Raw genomic sequence first — 22,557 nt, 5'->3', positions numbered from 1 at the left:
TTGAATCACTATAAACGTCCCTCTTAGAAATTTTTTGCTGCATCCCATAGATTTTGGATCACTGTATTTTCATTTTCATATTCATATTTTTTGATGTCCTCTTTGATTTCTTCAGTGACCCTTGGTTGTTTATTACAATGTTGTTTATTCTCCATGTGCTTGTGTTTTTTACAGTTTTGTTTCTTGTAGTTGATTGCTAGTCTCGTAGCATTGTGTTTGCAAAAGATGCTCAATGTGATTTCAATCTTCTTAAATTTACTGAGGTTTATTCTGTGGCTTAGCATGTGATCTATCCTGGAGAATATTCCATGTTACTTGAAAAGAATGTGTATTCTGGGGCTTTTGGATGGAATGTTCTATATATACTATTAAGGCTATCTGGTCTAATGTGTCATTTAAGGCCAATGTTTCTTACTGATTATCTGTCTGGATGATCTGTCTATTGCTGTAAGTAGGGTGTTAAAGTCCCCTACTATTACTGTGTCACTGTCAGTTTCTCCCTTTATGTTTGTTAATATTGCTTTATGTATTTAGGTTCTCCTATGTTGGGTGCATTTATATTTAAAATTGTTATATCTTTTTGTTGCATCGATCCCTTTATCATTATGTAATGTCCATCTTTATCTCTTGTTACAGTCTTTATTTTAAAGTCTATTTTGTCTGATATAAAAATCGCTACCCCAGCTTTCTTTTCATTTCTGTTTACACGAAATACCTTTTTTCCATCCCCTTACTTTCAGTCTGTATGTGTCTTTAGATCTGAAGTTAGTATCTTGTAAGCAGCATAAATAGGGGTCTTGTTTTTGTATCCATCCAGCCACTCTGTCTTTTGATTGGAACGTTTAGTTCATTTACCTTTAAAGTAATTATTGTTGGGACTTCCCTGGTGCTCCAGTGGTTAAGACTCTGTGCTTCCAATGCAGGGGGTGCGGGTTCAATCCCTGGTCAGGGAACTAAGATCCCACATGCTGTGTGGCCAAAAAATAAAAATAAATAAATACATAAATACATAAATAAATACTTAATTATTGTTAGGTATGTACTTATTGCTATTTTGTTAATTGTTTTGGGATTGTCTCTGTAGTTTTTTAAATTGTTGTTCTTTTCTTCTTTTGCTCTCTCCCCTTGTGATTTGATGACTATCTTTAGCATTATATTTGGATTCCTTTCTCTTCTCTCTCTGTGTGTGTGTATCTATTATAGTTTTTTGATGTGTATTTACCATGGGATTTATATATAGCAAATTATATATGTATATATATATATATGTATATACATATACACACACATATATATGTAATTATTGTAAGCTACTGATCTCTTTAGTTTGAATGCATTTTAACAACCCTGCATTTTAACCCTCCTCCCCCAGTGTTTACTATTTGACATCTTATTTTGCATCTTTCTGTTTTATGTATCCCTTAACTACTCATTGTGGTTATAGATGATTTTACTACTCTAGTCTTTTAACCTTCCTACTAGCTTAATAAGTGGTTAATTTTTCTACCATGACTGTATATATTTGCCTTTACCAATGAGATTTTTCCTTTCATAATTTTCATATTTCTGGTGGTGGCCTTTTCTTTTCCACTTAGAGAAGTACCTTTAACATTTCTTGTAAAGCTGTTTTGATGGTGCTGAACCCTCGTAGCTTTTGCTTGTCTGTAAAACTTGATCTCTCCATCAAAACTGAATGAGAGCCTTGCTGCGTAGAGTATTCTTGGCTGAAGTTTTTTCCCTCTCATCACTTTAAATATATTGTGCCACTTCCTTCTAGCCTGCAGAGTTTCTGCTGAAAAGTCAGTTGACAACTTTATGGGAATCCCCTTGTATGTAACTTGTTGCTTTACCCTTGCTGCTTTTAATATTCCCACTTTATCTTTAATTTTTGCCATTTTAATTACAGTGTGTCTTGGTGTGTTCCTTTTTGGGTTGATCCTGTTTGTGACTCTCTGTGCTTCCTGGACATGGATGTCTGTTTCCTTTCCCAGGTTTGGGAAGTTTTAAGCTATTATGTCTTCCAATATGTTTTCTGCCCCTTTCTCTCTTCTCCTTTTGGGACCCCTGTAATGCAAATGTTAGTACACTTGATGTTGTTCCAGAGGTCTCTTAAACTGTCTTCATTTTTTAAATTTCTTTTTTCAGCTTAAGTAATTCCCACTACTCTGTTTTCCAGTTAGCTGATCTGATCCTCTGTATCATGTAATCTATTGTTGATTCCTTCTAGTGTGCTTTTTAATATCAGTTATTGCATTCTTCACCTTTGCTTGGCTCCTCTTTATATTGTCTAACTCTTTGTTAAAGTTCTCACTGTGTTTGTCCAGTCTTCTCCCAAGTTCTTTGAGCATCTTTATGATCATGACCTTAACTCTTTATTGGGTAGATTGCTTATCTCCACTTAGTTCTTCTTCTGGGATTTTATCTTGTTCCTTCATTTGGAACATATTCCTCTATTGCCTCATTTTGCCTAATTTGCTATTTTTATTTCTATGTATCTGGTAGGTTGTTACATTTCCCAACTTTGGAGAAGTGGCGTTTTTTATGAGGCATCCTATGTGTCCGAGCAGTGCACTCCCCTCTGGTCACCAGAGTTATATGCCCTGGGGGTGCCCCCTGTGTGGGCTGTGTGGGCCCTTCTGTTGTGGGGGGCTGACTACTATGAGTGGTCTGGTAGGTATGGCAGGCCCTGTCTGGCTGATTATCAGGCTCTGCCTTGTACAGAGGCTGCTGGCCACTGGAGATTTGGGCTGGGTCTCAAGAGGGATGGCTGCAGAGCCCCAGGAAATCCCAGGGCTAGTGCTGGCCCATGGGTGGGCAGAGCCCAGTCAGTGTGGCTTGTTGCAGGGCCAGTTGTCCCAGATCAAGCATCAGCCTGCCAGTGCATGGGGCCAGTTCCTGACATGGCTGACTGTGGCATCTGATATTACAAAGCTGGTGTCAGCCCACTGTTGAGTGGGTCTGGATCCTGGGGCAGCTAGCTGAGGGGCCCACGGTGTCTTAAAGCTGGTGTCAGCCTCCTGATGGGCAGGATTGTGGCCCAGGGAGGTCCTGGAGCTGGTGTTAGCCTGTTGGTTAGTGGGGTTGTGGCCCTGGTGATCTTGGGCCTAGTGTTGCCTCACTGGTGGGCAGAGTCAGGACCTGGAGTCTAGTACTAGTGCTAACAGGCTGGGGGTGGGTCCAGGTCCTGGTGCTAATAATCTAGAGGGAGGATTCCACAATGTTCCTTGCCAGCACCAGTGTCCTCATGGTAGAATGAGCTCCCCAAATGGCTGCCACCAGTGTCTGTGTCCCCAGGGTGAGCTGCAGTGGCCTTCTGCCTCTCCAGGAAGCTCTCCAAGATCAGCAGGTGGGTCTGACCCAGGCTCCTTTCAAATTACTGCCTCTGCCCTGGGTCCTGGAGTGTGTGAGATTTTCTGTGTGCCCTTTAATGATGGAGTCTCTATTTCCTACAGCCCTCTGACTCTCCCAGAAGTAAGCCCCAGTTGCCTTCAAAGCCAAACGTTCTGGGGCTTGTCTTCCTGGTGCAGGACCACCAGGATAGGGAGCCTGATGTGGGGGCTCAGACCCCTCACTCCTTGGGTAGAACCTGTGCAATTGTAATTATCCTCCCACTTGTGGGTCACCCACCCAGGGGTATGGGTCTTGACTATACTGCATCTCAACTTTTCCTACCCATCTCATTGTGGTTTCTCCTTTATATCTTTAGTTGTGGAATGTCTTTTCTGCTCGTGTTTAGGTCATTCTCATAGATAGCTGCTCTGTACGTAGTCATAATTTTGGTGTGCCCCTGGGAGGAGATGAGTTCAGGGTCCTTCTACTCCAGCATCTTCTACAATGAGCAAATTTTATTTTGTAAGTAAATAGAAAACAATGAAGCACTTCTACGAAGAACACTGATCATATGGAGTCCTCCCAGTTTTCCCAGGCATAGTTAACCCCTTTCTCCTTTGCACTTTTTCACTGTACTCTGTGTTTAAAACTACTATAGATAGTAGTAGTTGTCTTTCTTCCAGACTAGATGATTATGAGATTCTTGAATGGTGGCTGGGATTGATTATATTTGTATTCCTAGTACTTAAGAAAGTACCCTATTTACACATGCTTAGTAATATTTGTCAAGTGAAATAATGAAGAAATGAATGAATGCACTTGCTTAAGAGTGTTTTTTGTGGGGAGTAAGCCATTGTAAATGGAGAAGAGTATTTGATTAAGAATTAAGCATTAGACTAAGGGTTGGAAATTTTTTTCTCTGAAGGGCCAGATAGCAAATATTTTAGACTTTGCAGGCCACATATGGTCTTGGTCCAATGTTATTGTTTTTATTTACAGTCCTTTAAAATGTAAAACCTGTATGTGGCCATATGAAAATAGGCATGGGCCATAGTTTGCCAGCCTCTGTCTTAGGCTTTAACTCTCAATTTCCTAACCTATTTCAGAACCCTCCCTAATTCATCAGCAAATTCTATTATGTCTCTAGCTATGGCCTTTGCGTATGAAACCAATCAGTCCCTTTATTAGCTTACACCACACACTTAACATGTATATATCCACTCAAAATAAGCATTTTTAGTGGGTTTAGTGACCTTAAGGGGTTATTGAGAAGGTTCATGTCAAGCACCATACAGCTTCTCTGCAGTGGCATGGGTTTCTCCATCTTTTCCCACAGGATGAATTAATTCCTTTTAAGATCTTATGCAAATGAAGTTATTTTATTAATATTTCTGAAACCATGACACTTAGGGTGTCACCAACTCCAAGCAAGTTTATCAAGGTACTTTTGCCAATAGATATAGTTTATCCCTAATAACCACAATAATAATGATGATTAGAATGATAGCATATCATATATAGGACATATATAGGACTTACTATGTGACAACAAAGTTCTAAGTACTTTAGTCCTCACACTAAACCCATGGGATAAGTATTATTGTCATCCTCGTTTTACAAAACAGGAAACAGAGACACTGAGAGTTTAAGAAACTTGCCCACAATCACACATAATCAGTGGAAAAGAAAGTTTCAAGGATTCAGGATGAGGATGATAATAGTGTCACAGTGGAGAGTCCCAGAATGATAAGCCCTAAAAAGCAATCCTTCCATATGTGGTTGGAAGGTTAAAATTAGTGATTTTCTAAAGAACCACTTCAGTTAGGTAGCGGGGTGGAAGCAAGATTGCAATGCATAATATGAGTGGCTGCTGAGAAGATAGAAGTAATGGTTATCAACCACTTATGCTTAGCTGTTCAGAATTTCTCCTTTAATGCTGTGGTTGAGATAATAAAATCTGTTCTTTTACATAGTTAGATATGTAGTATCATTCCTACAGCCTTATAAACATTGTTGTATATTGTTACTAACACTCTCATTGTCAAATTTTCTAGGATGTGGTGCCGCAGGTTGTCCCATCTACAAAGCAGGCTCCAGGACCTGCTGAGGGGACGAGTCACATGTTGGGCCCTTCAACAGCCCAACTTCAAAAGCTTATTTCCATTAGCCATCCATTGGCACCATACAGCCTCCAAGTCTCTGAATTGTGTTTGGCAGCAACATGAAGATCATTTTGGTAAGATGTGTAGAGGCAGATACTTTATTTTTAATTGTGACAAAAAACCCAAAATTTAATACCGTAACCATTTTAAGTGTACACTTCAGTAGTGCAAAGTATATTTACATTATTGTGCAATGACAGATACTTTTCATGTGGACTGAAAGTACTTTCTGTGAAGTTGCGAAGACTTCTAACCATTTATTTCCAGGATTATTTTACAGGTTGCAAGAAAGACAAAACTAATATAGGGTAACAGGAAAATCTCATCCCAGCTAGGGAAAAGGAAGTCTGCTATGCCCCAGCCCCACTCTATCTCCCTGTCTCATCTAAGAAAAAATAAAGAAGAAAAAAACCCTCAGTATACAGGGGAGAGAGTTTCAAAGACATAGACTGGAAATTCTATAACCAGGGAAAGTATTGGGTGGCATAGGGGAAAAAAGCTTTACCCCTGTGTATTAGTTCCCTAGCACTGCTGTGACAAATTACCATAAACTAATTGGCATAAACAAGAGAAATTTATTCTTTCACAGTTCTAGAAGCAGGAAGTCTGAAATAAGATGTTGGCAGGGCCATGTCCTCTCTGAAGACTCTAGGAGAGAACTCTTCCTTCCCTCTTCTGGTTGCCAACAATCCTTGGTGTTCTTTGGCAACATCACTCCACTCTCTGCCTCCATCATCTTCCCTGTGTCTCTTCTGTGTCTTCAAATTTCTCTCTCCTTATAAGGGGACCATGTGTTGGATTTAGGGCCCACGCTAATCCAGTATGACCTCATCTTATCTTGATTATCTTCCAAGACCCTATTTCCAAATAACGTCTCATTCACATGTACTAGAAGTTAAGACTTCAACATATCTATTTGGGGAATGCAGTTCAACTCACAACACCCTGGAAAGGGACAAAAACAACCGTGAAGGCCACACTCCCAAAACATAGACCCACTATGCACTCCAAAGACTTAGACTTAATCCAAAGATTAGAGAATTCCCCTCCCCCCCACTACAACCAACTAATAAGCCTCCAGTTAAAATAGCAGTGGATTACAGCTGCAAAAGACAGACTGTCTCTGAGGTGAAGCACAAAGAGAAGGGCCAAGGCCAAGAGGGGGGATAAAAACAAGATCACTAGAGAAATTTAAAGCTTCTGGTACCCATAGAGACAGTAAATGTCAAACATAGCCCAGCTCTTGGCCAGATTGATATAGTCACCCATAAATTCCTATTTACCTCAGTGTCTACTGCTCTATACATGTCTGGCTGTCAACTACAAGAACAAAATTACAAAACATGCTAAAAGGCAAGAAATAACACAAGTTGAAGAGACAAAACACCATCAGAACTAGACTCACATATGACACAGGTGTTGAAATTTTCAGTCAGGAAATTTAAAATAACTATGGTTAATATCTTAAGGATTCTAATGGAAAAGGTAGACAAAATGAAAGGCCAGATAGATAATGTCAGCAGGGTGATGGAAAATATAAGAAAGAATCAAAAGGAAATCAAAAGCACAGTAACAGAAATGAGGAATGACTTTGATGGGCTCATAAGATACAACAAGGGATAGAATCAGATATAAAGATAGGTCAATAGAAATTACCCAGACTGAAATGCACAGAGAAAATGAGAGTGGAAACAAACAAACAAACAAAGAGTATTCAGGAAATGTGGAACAATATCAAAAGTTGTAACATATACATGAATGGAATACCAGAAAGAAAAGAAAGAAAGAACTAAGCAGAAGAAATATTTGAAGAAATAATTTTCGAAAGCTTTCCAAAATAAGTGTCAGACACCAAACCACATATCCAAGAAGCTTAGAGAAGCTTAGCATCCATTTTTAAACCCCTCACACACACACACAAAACCCCACACTTAGGCAAAAGAGTGAAAACAAAGAGCAAATCTTGAAGGCAGTCAGAGGGGAGAAAAACACTTCACTTACACAGAAACAGAAGAATTACAGCAGAGTTCTCATGAGAAACTATACAAGCAAGAACACAATGGAATGACAATTTTAAAGTATTAAAAGGAGAAAAAAACTGCCAACCTGGAAGTCTATATCCAGCAATCCTTCAAAAGTGAGAGAGAAATAGACTTTCTCATATAACTTCTCAAAATACTGTAAAGGAATTTCTTCTGGCAGAAGAAAAATGATATAGGTCACAAACTTGGATCTACATAAAAAAATGAAGAGTGTTAGAAATGAGTGAAGATAAGCTTTTTTCCTTAATTGCACTAAATTTTAATTATTTAAATAGTAATGGCAGTGTATTTGGTGTTCATAGCACATATAAAAGTGAAACAAATGACAACAATGTGACAGGATAGGAGGGAGAAATTAGGAATATTCTATTATAAGGTAAGTCAAAAGAACTGACAATACCAAGTTCTACCAAGGATGAATAGGAATCAGAGCTCTTTTTCATTGCTGTTGGCATGCAAAATAGTACAGCCACTTTGGATGACACTTTTAGAGTTATCTAAAGGTGTGCTTAGATTATTTAAAATGTACATTGTAAACATTAGGAAAACTACTAAAAAAGTTTTAAAAAATAGTATGAATAATAAGTCAAGAAATGAGATAAAATGGAATCATAAAAAACACCCAAGGAAAATCAGAGAAGGCAGAAAAAGAGGAAAAAAGAAAGGAAACAAGGAGTAAATACAACAAATAGGAAACAGCAAGAAGGTAGATTTAGAGTCAACTACATCAATAATCTCTTCAAATATAAATTGCCTAACCACACCAGTCAAAATACAAAGATTGTCAAAATGGATCAAAAAAAATATTCTACTATATGTTGTCTACAAGAAACGCACTTTAAATATAAAGGCTCAGGATAAATGTTAAGGGATGATGTGGGGACAAGGGATATATGGAGCTGTCTGTACCTTTGTCTCAGTTTTGCTGTGAACCTAAAACTGCTCTAAAAAATAGTCTACTTAAATTTTTTTAAAATTTAAAGTTAAAGGATGGAAATAGAAACACCATGCAATGCTAATCAAAACAACAGTAACCATGTTAATTTCAGACAAAACAGTCTTCAGAACATGGAAGATTATCATGGATAAAGAGGCACATAACATAGTGATAAAGGGGTCAGTTCTCCAAGAGAACATGTAACAATCCTAAAAATGTAGCACCTAACAATAAACCATCAAAATGCATGAAGCAAAAACTGACAGAGATAAAAGTAGAAATAAACAAATCCACAATTTCAGTTGGTTTTAACACCTCTCTCAGTAATCGATAGATTAAGCAGGCACCAACAACCAACTTGACCCAATTGATATTTATAGAACAATCCATCCAACAACAGTAAAGTACACATTGTTCTGAAGTTTAAATGAAACATTCATCAAGGTAGACCACATTTTGGGCCATAAAACAAAGCTCAAAAATTTTAAAGACTCTAAAAACATATAGAGTATGTACATTGACCATAACAGAAAAAACTAGAAGTCTATGACAGAAAAGTCCCAAATATTTGGAAATCAAGGTATACACTACCAAAAAATGTATAAGTAAAATAAGTCTCAAGGAAAGTTAAAAATATTTTGAACTAAATGAAAATGAATATACAACTTATCAAAATTTGTGGTAAGCAACGAAAGCAGTGGTTGGAGGGGGATGTATGGCAATAAATACACACACACACACACACACACACACAATCTGTGTGCAGACAACTACAAAACACTGATAAAAAAAATGAAAGAACATAAATAATTGGAAGAACTTTCCATGCTCATAGATTAGAAGACCCAATATTTTTAAGATGTGAATTCTCAGTATGATCTATAGATTCAGTGCAATCCCACTCAAGAAATCCCAGCAGACTTTTTTATAGATATTGACAAACTGATTCTAAAATGTATGTGGAAAGACAAAGGTATCAGAATAGCCAATACACTTCTGGAAAAAAATTAAGTCAAAGGGCTTAAGTTAACCTTAGTACAGTTGACACAAACAACACAGGGGTTAGGGTGCCAACTTTTTGAGCAGTCAAAAATCTGAGTGTAATTTACAGTCAGCCCTCTGTATATACGCAGTTCCTTCATATATGTGGTTTTACATCCACAGATCAATTTAACTGCAAATCAGGTAGTACTATAGTATTTACTATTGAAAAAAATCTGCTTATAAGTGGACCCAAACAGTTCAAACCCATGTTGTTCAAGGATCAACTACAATCAAGGCAGTGTGGTGTTGTCAAAAGGATAGATACACAGAACAGTGGAACAAAATTGAGAGCCCAGAAATAGACCCACACAGATATGGTAAACTGATTTTTGATAAAAGTGCAAAGTCAATTCAGTGGAGAAAGGACTGTTTTTTTCAACAGGTGGTGTTAGAACAGTTGGACATCCCTATGCAAAAGAGCAAAACAAAACAAAACGTTCACACCTGCCTCATACTTTGTGTAAAAACTAGCTCAAAGTTGATCATAAGCCTAAATGTAAAATGCAAAACTATATAACTTATATGAGAAAATGTTTGTTACCTTGGATTAAGCAAAAAGTTCTTAGATGCAACTTCAAAAGCTTAATCCATAAAGGAAAAGAATGGTAAATTGGACAATATCAAAATTCAAAACATTTTCTCTGTGAAAGACACTGTTAAAAGAATGAAAAGAAAAGCCACACAGACGTGGAGAAAATATTTGCAAACCACATGCTTGAGAAAAGATTTGTATGCAGATTTTAGAAAAACCTCTTAAAACTTAACAATAAGAAAACAAATAACCCAATTTTTAAAAGGGTAGAAAGATCTGAACAGACACTTCACCAGAGGACAAAAGTATGGCAAATAAGCATATGAAAACATGCTCAACATGATTTCAGTAGGTAAATGCAAATTAAGGCCACAATGAGATGCCACTATACACCTATTAGAATGACTAAAATCCAAAAAAAACCTGGCAGTACTTAATGCTGACAAGAATGCAGAGCAATAGGAACTTGTATTCATTGCTGGTAATAATACAAAAATAGTATAGCCACTCTGGAAGAAAATTTGGTAGTTTCTTATAAAGTTAAACATGGACTTGTCAACAGTTGCACTCCTAGGTATTTACCCAACTGATTTGTAAACTTATGTCCACAGCAAAAACCCACACATGAAAAACCACTTTATTCATAATTGTCAAAAGTGGGAAGCTATCAAAATATCCTTCAATAGGTTAATTAATAAACTATAGTACATCCATACAATGGAATACTATTCAGCAATCAAAAGGAATGACATGACATTCTGTTGAAGGCAAAACTATAGGGACAGAAAACAAATCAGTGGTTGCTAGGGGTCTGGAGAGTTTGGTTACCCATAAGTACAGGGGAAATGCTAGAATGAATCATGTGGTTGAAGACATCAGTATAAACTCACGTTTAGCCTAATATAGATACAGATGGATAGATGCAGAAATAATTACAGTTGACCCTTGAACAATGCAGGAGTTATGGGTGCCAACCTTCTGTGCAGTCAAAAATCCACATATAACTTGTAGATTGCCCTCTGTATATACAGTTCTGACAGGCCAATAAATCAGGAGACGAGGTGTTGAGGCAAGGAACAGTGACTTATTTGGAAACCCGGGCCTCCAAGAAGATGGTGGACTAATGTCCTAGAGTACCATCTTATCGGTCTGGATGTCAGTTTCTTTTATAGAAAAGAGAGGGGGAGGAGATGAGGAAGTAAACTAAAAAGGCCACAAGTCTTGCAAAACATCTCCTGGTTTGGCCAGCCTCGGGGAGGGGATGTGTTAATTTCTTCTTTCTTGCAGCCATTCACTGGTGGGCAGGGTCAGGATGTTTCCCTGTGAGCTGAACAAAGGCACTTTAGTTTAACATTCAGGCAGAGGGGCAGGGTTCCCCGAGGCAGGCCATTATGTATGCCAATAGCTATAGACAACATCCTTTTAGTGATTATAGTAACAAAAAGCAACAGAGAGCAAAGGTTAAAATAAAAGAAACAGATCCAAGGTGGAGTCTGATTTTGCTCTTCCCTGCTACAGTTGCTCTGTATCCACATTTCCGCATTCTCGGATTCAACCAACCACAGACTGTGTAGTGCCGTACGTAGTATGTACTATTGAAAAAAATTATGTGTATACGTGGACCTGTGCAGTTCAAACCCATGTTGTTAAAGGGTCGGCTGTATAGATAATGTTTTTACACATAGATTAGTATATTTCCTAGCTCTAGCCGCTGAGAGGTCCTGGAAACAATGACACCACAGTGGCAATGAGCACACCCAGATCTTGGTTTCTAATACCATGCTCCAAGAAAAGGAACCAAGGGCTCCTTAGAAAAATGGACTGTTCTAGAGCTGGGTCAGAGAAAATACAAGATGAGCCTGGAGAATCTTGAAGTCCCAGAAAGTAAGGAAGTGCTCAAAAAAATGATGAGGCAATGTTAAAGGGACACAGGAGCTAACTAAAAGAGCTTCTAATGGCCAGTGCTGAAACAATTTGAGCAAGAAAATAAATAATGTAATATTGGATTATAACAAAAGTGTAAAATAAATATCCATGAATCCATGCTGATATAAATAAATGAATAAATGGGGAGAGTACATATAAATGTCCCATACAAAAGAATTCCAAATAATTTATGTAGATATTCCTCCTCCCCCAACTATGGAGGTGGATCTTAAGTCCCCAGTCCTAGAATGCAGGCTGCACTTAGTGATTTGCTGGCAAAGAATAGAATATGGAAGGAGGGTGGGGTAACTTAAGTAGAGAAATGTAGTAAACACTACCTTTGATAGCAGGTACCAGTGACATGATATGGTGAGAAGGGCGCCTCACCTCTGTGGCTATCTTCCCAAAAACTTTAACCCCACTTTAACCATGATAAAAGCATCAGATAAACCCAAATTGTGGGACATTCTAACAAAATGCCTGACCAGTACCTCTCAAAACTGTCAAGGTCATCAAAAACAAGGAAAGTCACAGCCCAGAGAAGCCTAAGGAGACATGATGACTAAATGTAATGTGGGTCTTGGATGGGATCCTGGGACAGAAAAAAGACATTAGGGGAAAGCTAATGAGATTCAAATAAATTATGGGATTTAATTAATAAATAATGTATCAGTATTCATTCATCAGTTGTGACAAATTTACCATACTAATGTATGATATTAGTAATAAGGGAAACTGGGCAAGGGCTATATGGGAACTCTTTGTATTTGCAGCTTTTCTATAAAATTAAAATCATTCTAAAATTTAAAACAAATTTATTAACAGAGAGGTAGTGGAAACCTCAAGCCATAAGTTTCACTATGAAAGGGGATATGAGGTGGAGTGGTAGTGGAGGGGGATATTGTTTTAAGATGGAAGACATTGCAACATGTTCACTGATGAGAATGATCCAGTAGGAGGGGAAAATTTGATGATGCAAAAGAGGGGGATAGAAAAATTTCAGAAGTGTAGTACCTGAGTAGGAAAGAGAGAGGATCTGATTCATAAATGAGGGTGTTGGCCTTGATTAAGTGCACAGATATTTCAACCATAGTAACAAGAAGGCAGGCAGAATATACGGGCACAGATGCATGTAAGTGGGTGGATGTGGAGCATGGGTTTGTGGAGATTGTCTTCTAATTGCGTCCCTATTCTCTTTGAAGGAGTAAGCAAGGTAATCAGTTGAAAGTGGGAAGGGAGAGGTGGTGGTGGCAGTTTGAGGAGAGAAGACACTATGTATAATAGTGTTCTTGGAGAGTGAGTAAGTGATTTTACTAAGAAGTTATGCAAGGACTGTTTGGCAGCGTTGAGTACTCATTTGATATTTTTGGTGATGATTTTAAAATGAAAGTAACCAATACAGTTTAAATTTTTTTCTCTAACAATGTTTAGCTGCTTGGCTGCAGGCACAGAGGAGGTGTGGACCTGAGTGTATCCGGGTCAGAGCTTTGTCAGGGAAGCATGGCAGAGGGCGATAGGGGGGCAAGGGAGTTAAGGGTGTTGGCAAGGAATTAATTAAAATGACGGATCATGGAAGGTGGGCCCTGTAAGGAGGGAATCGAAGACATTAAAGGAGGCAAGATGATGGATAACAAAAAGGAGCTTATGGTCAATGGATTGGAGCTTTTTGTGTAGTTGAAGGATTATTACAGTGAAGAGTGCCTGAATAATTGAGCTGGAGAAGGAACAACAGGTAGTCAGAGTATAGGGTGTTTGAAATGAAAATTATGAAGGTATTACAATTAATAATGATGAAGCTGCCAAGAATGATGACAGGGGAAGGGATGACGGGGTGACAGTAAAAGACAGTAAACTGATCTTCATTTATTTAAAAATAAAGCGACTCAGGAGATACATGATTAGAGTAATGAAGAAGTTTAGAATTATATAGGATAGCATGAGCTTCAAAGCAGCAATGAGGCAACTATCCTACCAGGATTACTACAGCCTTGCCTTGCTCCCTTGATGGTCCAGAAACTAGAGCAGTTTTTCCAAAGTTCAATCTGATTTTAGTACTCTGATTTTAAAAATCGCTTTATAGAGAGGCCCACTGTTAGAGATGATGATTGCCTGAAGGTGGCAGGAGAAAAGAGTGGGAATGGAGAGGTCAGGTGGATTTCAGAGTGACAGAGGAGGCGGAAGTAACAAACCTTGGTGATTGATTAAATGTAGGTTACAAAAGAAATGAGTTGAGTCCTAAGTTTCTCTTCTGTATTGACATTTTGGCAAGACCTAATTAATAAACATTTGTTCAGTGTCAACTTTATACAGAACTGAGAACTTCTAGAGAACCAAAGATGGAAGACATAGTCCCTACCTTAATGTAAACATAAAACATAAAATGAGTAAATAAATATAAGAAGCATAAATAGCTTATGCCATATGCAAATGCAAATTAAATTGATACATAGCAACTACTTAATTTCAAAGAAAATGTAGGGTTAGTCAAGGAAGCTTCCTTGAATTAAATTAATTTTTAGCTAGATTTTGAAAGAAAAGATGGTCATTTAATTAGAGGAGCCTGTAATTTTAAGGAGAAAAATGGCAAGAGCAGAGGTAATAATGAATTCCAGCCATGGAAAGGACAGTAAGCATACCAACTTGACTAAAATGAAGGGGATTTTTTGGAGCTTTTTAAGATATGAGTCCATCCCCATAGTACAAATTATTCCACTACTGTACAGTATGTGCCTGGCAACTTCTCACCCATCTAATAGGGCAGGAGAAGATCATCCATAGTTTTGACGACAGGATCATTCTCATTTCTGAATGAGCAAGTACCAGGAGCCAGGCGTTGTGATAAATGCGAAGCATGCAGTGATGGAGAAGACACATTCCCTATCCTCAAGGTACCGTCTTATGGCAAAAACAAACACACAGACAGTTATAAAACAGTGTGATAAATGCTTTTAGACAGCATATGGAGTGCTATAAGAACAAGAGGAGAGTTACCTAACCCAAACTAAAGAGTTATAAATGACTGCCTACAGGATTTGAGCAGAGTCATGAATATTTAAATATGAATTAGGCAAGGGAAAAAGGGTGAGAAGGTAAGAATGAATGTTCTGTTCAGAGGGAACTGCATGTGCAAGAGCTTGAAGGTTATAGTTTGTCAAAACCCTGGATTACCTCAGTGTAATGACCAATCTGAATGAGGGTTGGTGGTACTTAATCACTTTTATCACTCTAAGGGAGTGGTTCTCAATATTTTTAGTGTATGAATCTCATAGAAATTCTGTTGCAAGCTGTGGATCCTCTCCATAGAAAAATACAGAACCACACACACACACACACACACACACACACACAGAGTTTTACATATCATTCCATGGATCCTAGGTCAAGAACTCCAACTTCAGATCACCACCAAATAATAGCCCCATCCACAGTATCAGCAGTTGCTATATCAGAGACTCTTTCAATTAACTTCAGTGTCTGGATTTTCAAGCATTCAGCACCAACTTTTGACTCATAACTAGAAGATGTTATAGGTACATGGAGGTGATGCCCCAGTGGTCCACTCTGCTTCTCTCCCAAGGATGGTAGAAGGGAAAGGCATTTCCTCCCAGGTAATAAGCTACCTACTAGCAGCATGCCTGACTTAGACAATAGGATTTCTTGTAATACTCTTCTCAGACAGTTTGTATGGACTGCAAGGGTCACTCTTTTCTGTTTCTATATGTATCTCAGGGTTTTTTGTTGAAAATCTGGACATTTTAGGTAATACAGAAACTGATTTCTGACCTCGCAGGGGGATTGTTGCTGTATGTGTGTTTTGTTTATTTGTTTATTGACTTCTCTGGAGTAATTTGTTTTTATTTTTAACTGTGGCTTCTATGTATCACAGTGGGGTCAGCATAACTCAGTGGTCCTCAACTGGGGGGGTTTTGCCACCACAGGAGACACTTGGCAATGTCTGGGAACATTTTTAGTTGTCACAGCTGACGAGGAGGATGCTTCTAGCATCTAGTGGGTGGAGACTAGGGATGCCCTAGATGTCCACAGTACCAAGGTTTGAGAAACCCTCGTATAGTTTAGTGGCCGGCTAACAGTTGGTCAGAGGTTAAGCTAAAAACCTTAAGCCAGTAAGGCTTCCACCTTTTGCCAATGGATGTGTGTGTGGATTGGGGCACACAAAGTTTCGGCTGTTTATAAGTCTGCCCAGGCTTTCAGTTTCTGCCATTCTTCACATGTCTCCATTGTGCCTCACATTCCTCCAGGGGCATGTAGATAACTAGGGACCTTTCCAATCTCTCCTTATTGTGCACACAGCCCTGCATGTGTGCACAGCCTGACCGAACACAGGGGATGTGAGGGGGCTTTCCAAGGCCCACTATAGCTGTCTCATTCCCTTGATCCCCCTGATAGATTTCTGGCTGTTCTGCGGATCTATTGCTTGTCCCAACCAGTATGCCTTCCTTGATTGTTTTCAACACCCAGGGGCATGGAGTTTTTATGTGCTCTGCTCCAAATCAATTTAGTCCCCTTCAGCAGCAAAGCTGCTGGCTTTCTTGGCTTGCCTTCCCTGGTAGAACTATTGCTGATGGAGCTGGTGGGGGTGGGGTAGGGAGTGGAAGCACCCCAAGCTAAAACACACAGATTCCCACTGTTCTTACCCAAGGTTCAATAGTTTTTCTTGACTAAATGCTTCTTAATTTGTAGTAAGCCTTTGGTCAATTTCCAGGTCCTAAAATGGTTGTTATTGGTAATTTTGTCCAGTTTTATCATTGTTATTGGGGGAGAGGATTTTCCAAGCTCCTTACTCTGCCTTTCCTGAAGTCTCACCTTCAGAGATTCTCAAGACTACACTTTGAGAAACACTAGCATAGGACTTTGGGGTTGAACAACTTGAGTTCACGTCCTAGGTTCACCACCTAATGATTATATGATCTTACAAAGTTATTTAACATCTCTGAGCTTTAGTTTTCTGTCCTTAAAGTGAGAGTGATAACATTGTACAAAGTCAATTTGAGGAGTACAGATATACTGCATTTTTTAACTGTTTATTAGGATCTCATTGTAGATACACCACAGTTTATTCAGCTATTCCTCGACTTCCCCCACTGACAGACATTTAGTCTTATTTTCTAATTATTTTGCTATTATAAACAAAACTATTATGAATATCCTTGTGCATACCTCTTCATATGTGATGGTTTCTATAAGGTAAGTACTGAGAGGTGAATTTCTGGGTCAAGCGATAAATATACATATTTTTATTATTTTCATAGAAACTTCCAGATTGCCATTCAGTGTGTCTTCACCAATTTATACTCACATTACCAATGTTTGAGAGTATGCATTTCTCCACATCTTTTGAAAACACATGTTTTAATCAAACTTTAAAATTTTTGTCACTCTGATGGATAAAAAATGATATCTTAATACCCATTTCTCTGATTACTACTAAGGTTAGAAGAGTTCATGTGTTTACTTGTCAATTCTGGTGACTTTCCTATTGATATCCTTTGGTCATTTTTCTATTGAGTTTTTATCTTAATGAACACAAGGATTTATTCTATATCCTGGGTATTAACCCTTTTATGTTAAAAAGATTTTTCCTGTTACTTGTCTTTTAACTTTGTTTTTTACATTGTTTGCAAAACAGAAGGTTTTTATTTTCATATACACAAATTATCTTTTATGCTTTTTGTGTCATATTAAAAAGGCTTTTCCTACCTCAAAGTTGTCAATATATAATAGTTTTATTTTTTATATTTTACTCTATCAATAATTTACTATTGAGGCTGATGTGACTCTAGAATCAATTTTTCAAAATTCATTTTTCCAAAACTAGTTATTGAGTAATCTATCTTTCGCCACTATTACAAAATGCCACCTTTAACATATACCATATTTTCATGTACAGTTGAGTCTGTTTTGAGACTCTATTCTGTCCCCTTGATCTCTTAGTCCATTCTGCATGAATATCATACTTTTTAAATGACTATAGCTTTATAATACATTTTTATATCTAGTGAGACTTCCCCTCCATGCCTTTCTTTTTCTTTCTCAAAATTGTTACTTAATTAATTCTGAGTATGATTCTTGGAATTAGCCTGTCCAGTACATGAAAATTTGGATTGGAAGTGGAGTTTTGTGTATTAATTAATTCATTCATTCATTCATTATTGAATCTGCCCATCTGTGAGCATGTTTCTCCATTCAAGTTTCCTTCAAGTCTTTCAGGATGGTTTTATAGATTTCTCCATAGTAGTCTTCCACATTTTCATTTTTTCCCAGACACTTTATAGTTTTTGTTCCTCTTATAAATTTGAACTCCTTTTTATTTACCTTGTCTAAATGAATAACCTGATGTATAAGAAAGTTTGATTTTTTGCTAACTTTTTATTTTGATACATCTTCAAACTAACAGAAAAGTTGCAAGAATGGTACAAGGACCTCCTTTATATCCTCTATCCATGTCTTCTTTTTATATACTTGAATGGCTTCATTTTCCAAATTTAGAACTCTGATCTGTTTTGAGTTTATCATGGACACCCAGTGACAATATGAGGTATGGACTCAGTTTTATCTTTTTGCAAATGATTATCAGTTGTCCCAACACCGTTTATTTAAAAATTCATATTTTCCACAGTGATTACACCTGCCAGTTTTTATGTACCAAATTTCTATATGCATTCATGTATATTTTGGACTTTTTATACTCTTCTGTTGTTTTATCTGCCTTTTCCTATACCAACATCACACTGTTTTAATCATAGAAGTTCTATACTATGTTTTAATATCTAGTAGGGGGCTAGTGTCCCCCTCATTGCTCTTGCTTATTTCTTGGTAGAAGACTTTTTTTTTTTTTTTTTTTAATGTATTTATTTATTTATTTATTTATTTATGGCTGTGTTGGGTCTTCGTTTCTGTGCCAGGGCTTTCTCTAGTTGCGGCAAGCAGGGGCCACTCTTCATCGCGGTGCGTGGGCCTCTCACTATCGGGGCCTCTCTTGTTGTGGAGCACAGGCTCCAGACACGTACCCTCAGTAGTTGTGGCTCACGGGCCTAGTTGCTCCGTGGCATGTGGGATCTTCCCAGACCAGGGCTCGAACCCGTGTCCCCTGCATTGGCAGGTAGATTCTCAACCACTGTGCCACCAGGGAAGCCCGGTAGAAGACTTTTTGAAGGAAGTTTTCTGGGTCCTGATTTTTTAGTTTTCCTAAATAAATATTTATTTTTATAAAATAAATAATGTAAAATAATATAATAATATAAAAGAGTGTGATCTTTTCCTTAGAACTGCAATATGCTAACACCGTGATGCGCTTCAATTATGTCTGGCTTCGAGACCACTGCCGCTCAGCATCTTGCTACAACTCTAAGACTCACCAGCGCAGCCTAGACACTGCCAGTGTGGATTTATGTATCCAGCCAAAGACCATTCGTCTGGATGAGACCACACTCTTTTTCACTTGTGAGTGGACAGGAGACTTGGTCTTCTTTGGGGTACTCTTTTAAAGAACAATTGTTTTACAAAAAATGGTTTGCCCCTTTCCAAAACAGGGTATTCTTTTAGTTACTCTTTGTTTTTCCTTTCTTTGGAAGCATTTATTTTTAAACCTTTTATTTTTCTTCTTAAATAAAATTGCTCTAATCTACAGCTGACATCATTCTTAACCAGTAAATTATTGGCAGTATTTATAATTATTATTTTTAATGCCTTTTATTTTTCCCTTAAAAGGGCCAGATGGTCACGTGACTAGATATGATTTGGATTGGCTGGTGAAAAACAGCTATGAAGGGCAGAAACAAAAGGTCATCCAGCCTAGAATCTTATGGAATGCTGAAATCTACCAGCAAGCCCAAGTTCCATCTGTAGATTTCCAGAGCTTCTTAGAAACCAAGGAGGGACTGAAGAACTTTCTACAAAACTTTCTGCTCTATGGAATTGCTTTTGTAGAAAATGTCCCTCCTACTCAGGAACACACAGAGAAGTTGGCAGAAAGGATCAGCTTGATCAGGTAAGTCATTAGTTTCCTGATACCTGCAGAAATTAATTTCCAGTGACAGGTATGGTCACCCTCGTTTTTCCAGAATATTTTGTGGCCTGAATAATGGGATTCCCATTTATAGTGCTTTATTTGAAGCCCAAATTTCTAATCTCTAAAGACACATGTTAAATATGGTGAAGACTTCAAAGTCATTGGTATTTTTTTCGAGCCCAGTGATGCTCAAAGTAGGAGTTAGTCATTGCACACTAGAAAGAGCACTAACTGTGAGTAAAGAGAACCAGACAGTAGTCTGAGTTCTACTGTCAAGCAGTTGGGTAAACATAGACAACTGCATAACACACACACCCCTACCCTCAATCCCCACCCCCGCCGCCCCAGTAGCCTCTATTTTCCTATCTGATCAGTAACAGGATTGAATAAGATGGTGTCTAAAGATCATCTGCTTTTGACCTTCTATTATTCCTAAGGCTTAATTCAGAGCCTGGTTGTTAATACTACTGCCTTATACTGTATAGCATTTAACCAGCATATTCAAATCCGTTATTTTCATTGGTCATTATAGTAATCCTGATAAGTGTGTATTTTATCTCCTGTTCTACTGATGAGGCTCTTGAGGCTCAAATGTATTAAGTGGCTTGCCCAGGACTGCTCTGCTTGTAAGCAGTAGAACTGGGATTCAGATAGCTCGGGTTTCCTGATCCTAAATACAATGTTCTTTCCATTGCATTTCTAGGTAGTATATAGATTTATCTTCTGTAGTATTAAATGTGATGTAAACCAACTTTGTTATAATTAGTACTTTCCTTTTATTTCATAAGAGCCAGATATAGCTCATTGTGTAGCAGACAGTATGCTGGGTCATTTGCCCTATCCTAGTAGAGCATAATTAACATTTGTGAACCATTCAGTTTCAAACACAGTTTGAGAACTTTCAAGTAAAAAAGCTGTGCTAGTAGGCAATAAGTTGACAGGGCTTTAGAGGTTATAGTTCAAAAGGAAGGCCATTTCCTGTTTGGATTTTGAGGGTTCAGAGAATAAGATGAACTCTGAAAGCTAAAGAATTAAAGTGACCTTTAGTCAGATCTGAGCCTACTAGGAAAATAACTATGAAATCAAAACCCATGATGTTATTGTATCTCTCCTCAAGGAGAGATACAATAACAGTGATACAGCAACTCTCACTAAATACTTGCTAATATAAACTATCCTTTCTCTTTTTCTTATTCCTCCATGTCTAAAAGATGGGTGAAGATCTACATTAATCACTTCTAAAAGCAGCTACCCAAAAACATCTTTTTCTATGTGAGGAAGGTGAGTGCAGGACAGAAGTTTGAGTGTGAAAGCTATTAAAAGTAGATACATAAACAGAGTGGGATGATTCCCTAAGCTTTCAAACTATATTATCCTTTCACCCTTTTCCCCCCAGCTTCCTAGAATATTACTCAGTGGAGGAATTGTTTAGACTGGTGATGTGTTCAACTGTCATATTTACCTTACAGATGGAAATCTGGAGCCAAACAATCTATTGTTATTTGTGAATAATTAAAGAAAGTATTGGAAAGAGTTTTGAATGATAAGAATGAAAGGTTTCCTATACTTCATTTGACAGAGAAACCATCTATGGGAGGATGTGGTATTTCACTTCAGACTTCTCCAGGGGTGACACTGCATACACCAAGCTAGCTCTGGATCGGCACACTGACACTACCTATTTTCAAGAGCCCTGTGGGTAAGTGGATTAGAATTTTCCAAAGTGGGATCATTACGTGTGATGGTCTTGAATAGTTTCTTAATCATTCTCTGTTTTATTTGAACCAAGATCATATCTGCTGCTGCTGATTTGTATGACTGTTTCTTTTCTCCTTAGAAACATGATCATTTTTAAACACCCTAGCTCAGTCTTCTTTAGACTTATAGGAATAAAATTTTTGAAATGATTGAAAATCTACCTTACTACATAAATGGATGTAAATTTTGTTTAATTTACATTTTTTCTCAAAGTAATTACAAATAACTTACCAAAAATGTATTGATTAACCATTAGTTTGGGAATTTGTACAGTTTTTCATATTTAGTTGTTATATTGCAAAGGGTTCAATCTTCCAAACACAGCTACTTTGGGTATGGTAGTAAGAGGAATTTAAATCCAATTTACAAGAAGTTGGAGAGGAGGAATGAATGAAAAATAACCTTCTCACATGGACTCAGAAGCTATTGAGTCAAAGATAACGTATACCATACTTTTTTCCAGCTTTATTGAGATATAATTGACATATGACATTGTGTAAATATAAGGTGTACAATGTGTTGATTTGATATGGTCATATACTGTAATATTATTACCAGTAGCTAACAGAGAGTAGATCTTAAATCTTCTCACCACAGAAAAGAAATAGTAATTATTTGACATGATGCATTGATTTCCTTTAAGGGTTTGGAGCCTAAGAATATTTGGTTCAGAGGAGGAAGAATAAAGCATCTTTTTGACATCCTGCTCAATGTTATCGATATACAAAAAGCCCTGCATCCTCATTCTACAGGATGCAGAAGGAAGAATATGAGGAAATGGGATGAGAAACAGTTGG

General features: G+C 37.7%; 1 protein-coding gene across 3 annotated transcripts in view; it reads left to right on the top strand.

Annotated features, from left to right (window-relative positions):
• Window positions 1-22,557, top strand: part of TMLHE (trimethyllysine hydroxylase, epsilon) — a 59,982-nt gene that overhangs the window by 12,464 nt on the left and 24,961 nt on the right. For 2 of the 3 annotated variants that reach the window (XM_057539114.1, XM_057539113.1), the window contains exons 2-5: window positions 5,385-5,566; window positions 19,258-19,434; window positions 19,702-19,981; window positions 21,582-21,701. In XM_057539114.1, coding sequence (XP_057395097.1) covers window positions 5,386-5,566; window positions 19,258-19,434; window positions 19,702-19,981; window positions 21,582-21,701 — 758 coding nt within the window. In that variant the 5' untranslated portion in view covers window position 5,385. The remainder of the gene's footprint in view (window positions 1-5,384; window positions 5,567-19,257; window positions 19,435-19,701; window positions 19,982-21,581; window positions 21,702-22,557) is intronic. The other variant, XM_057539115.1, reaches the window with a different exon arrangement.

This window comes from Balaenoptera acutorostrata, chromosome X (genome assembly GCF_949987535.1).
Source record: "Balaenoptera acutorostrata chromosome X, mBalAcu1.1, whole genome shotgun sequence".
NCBI lineage: Eukaryota > Metazoa > Chordata > Mammalia > Artiodactyla > Balaenopteridae > Balaenoptera > Balaenoptera acutorostrata.
This window is presented reverse-complemented; position numbering and strand designations above follow the sequence as displayed.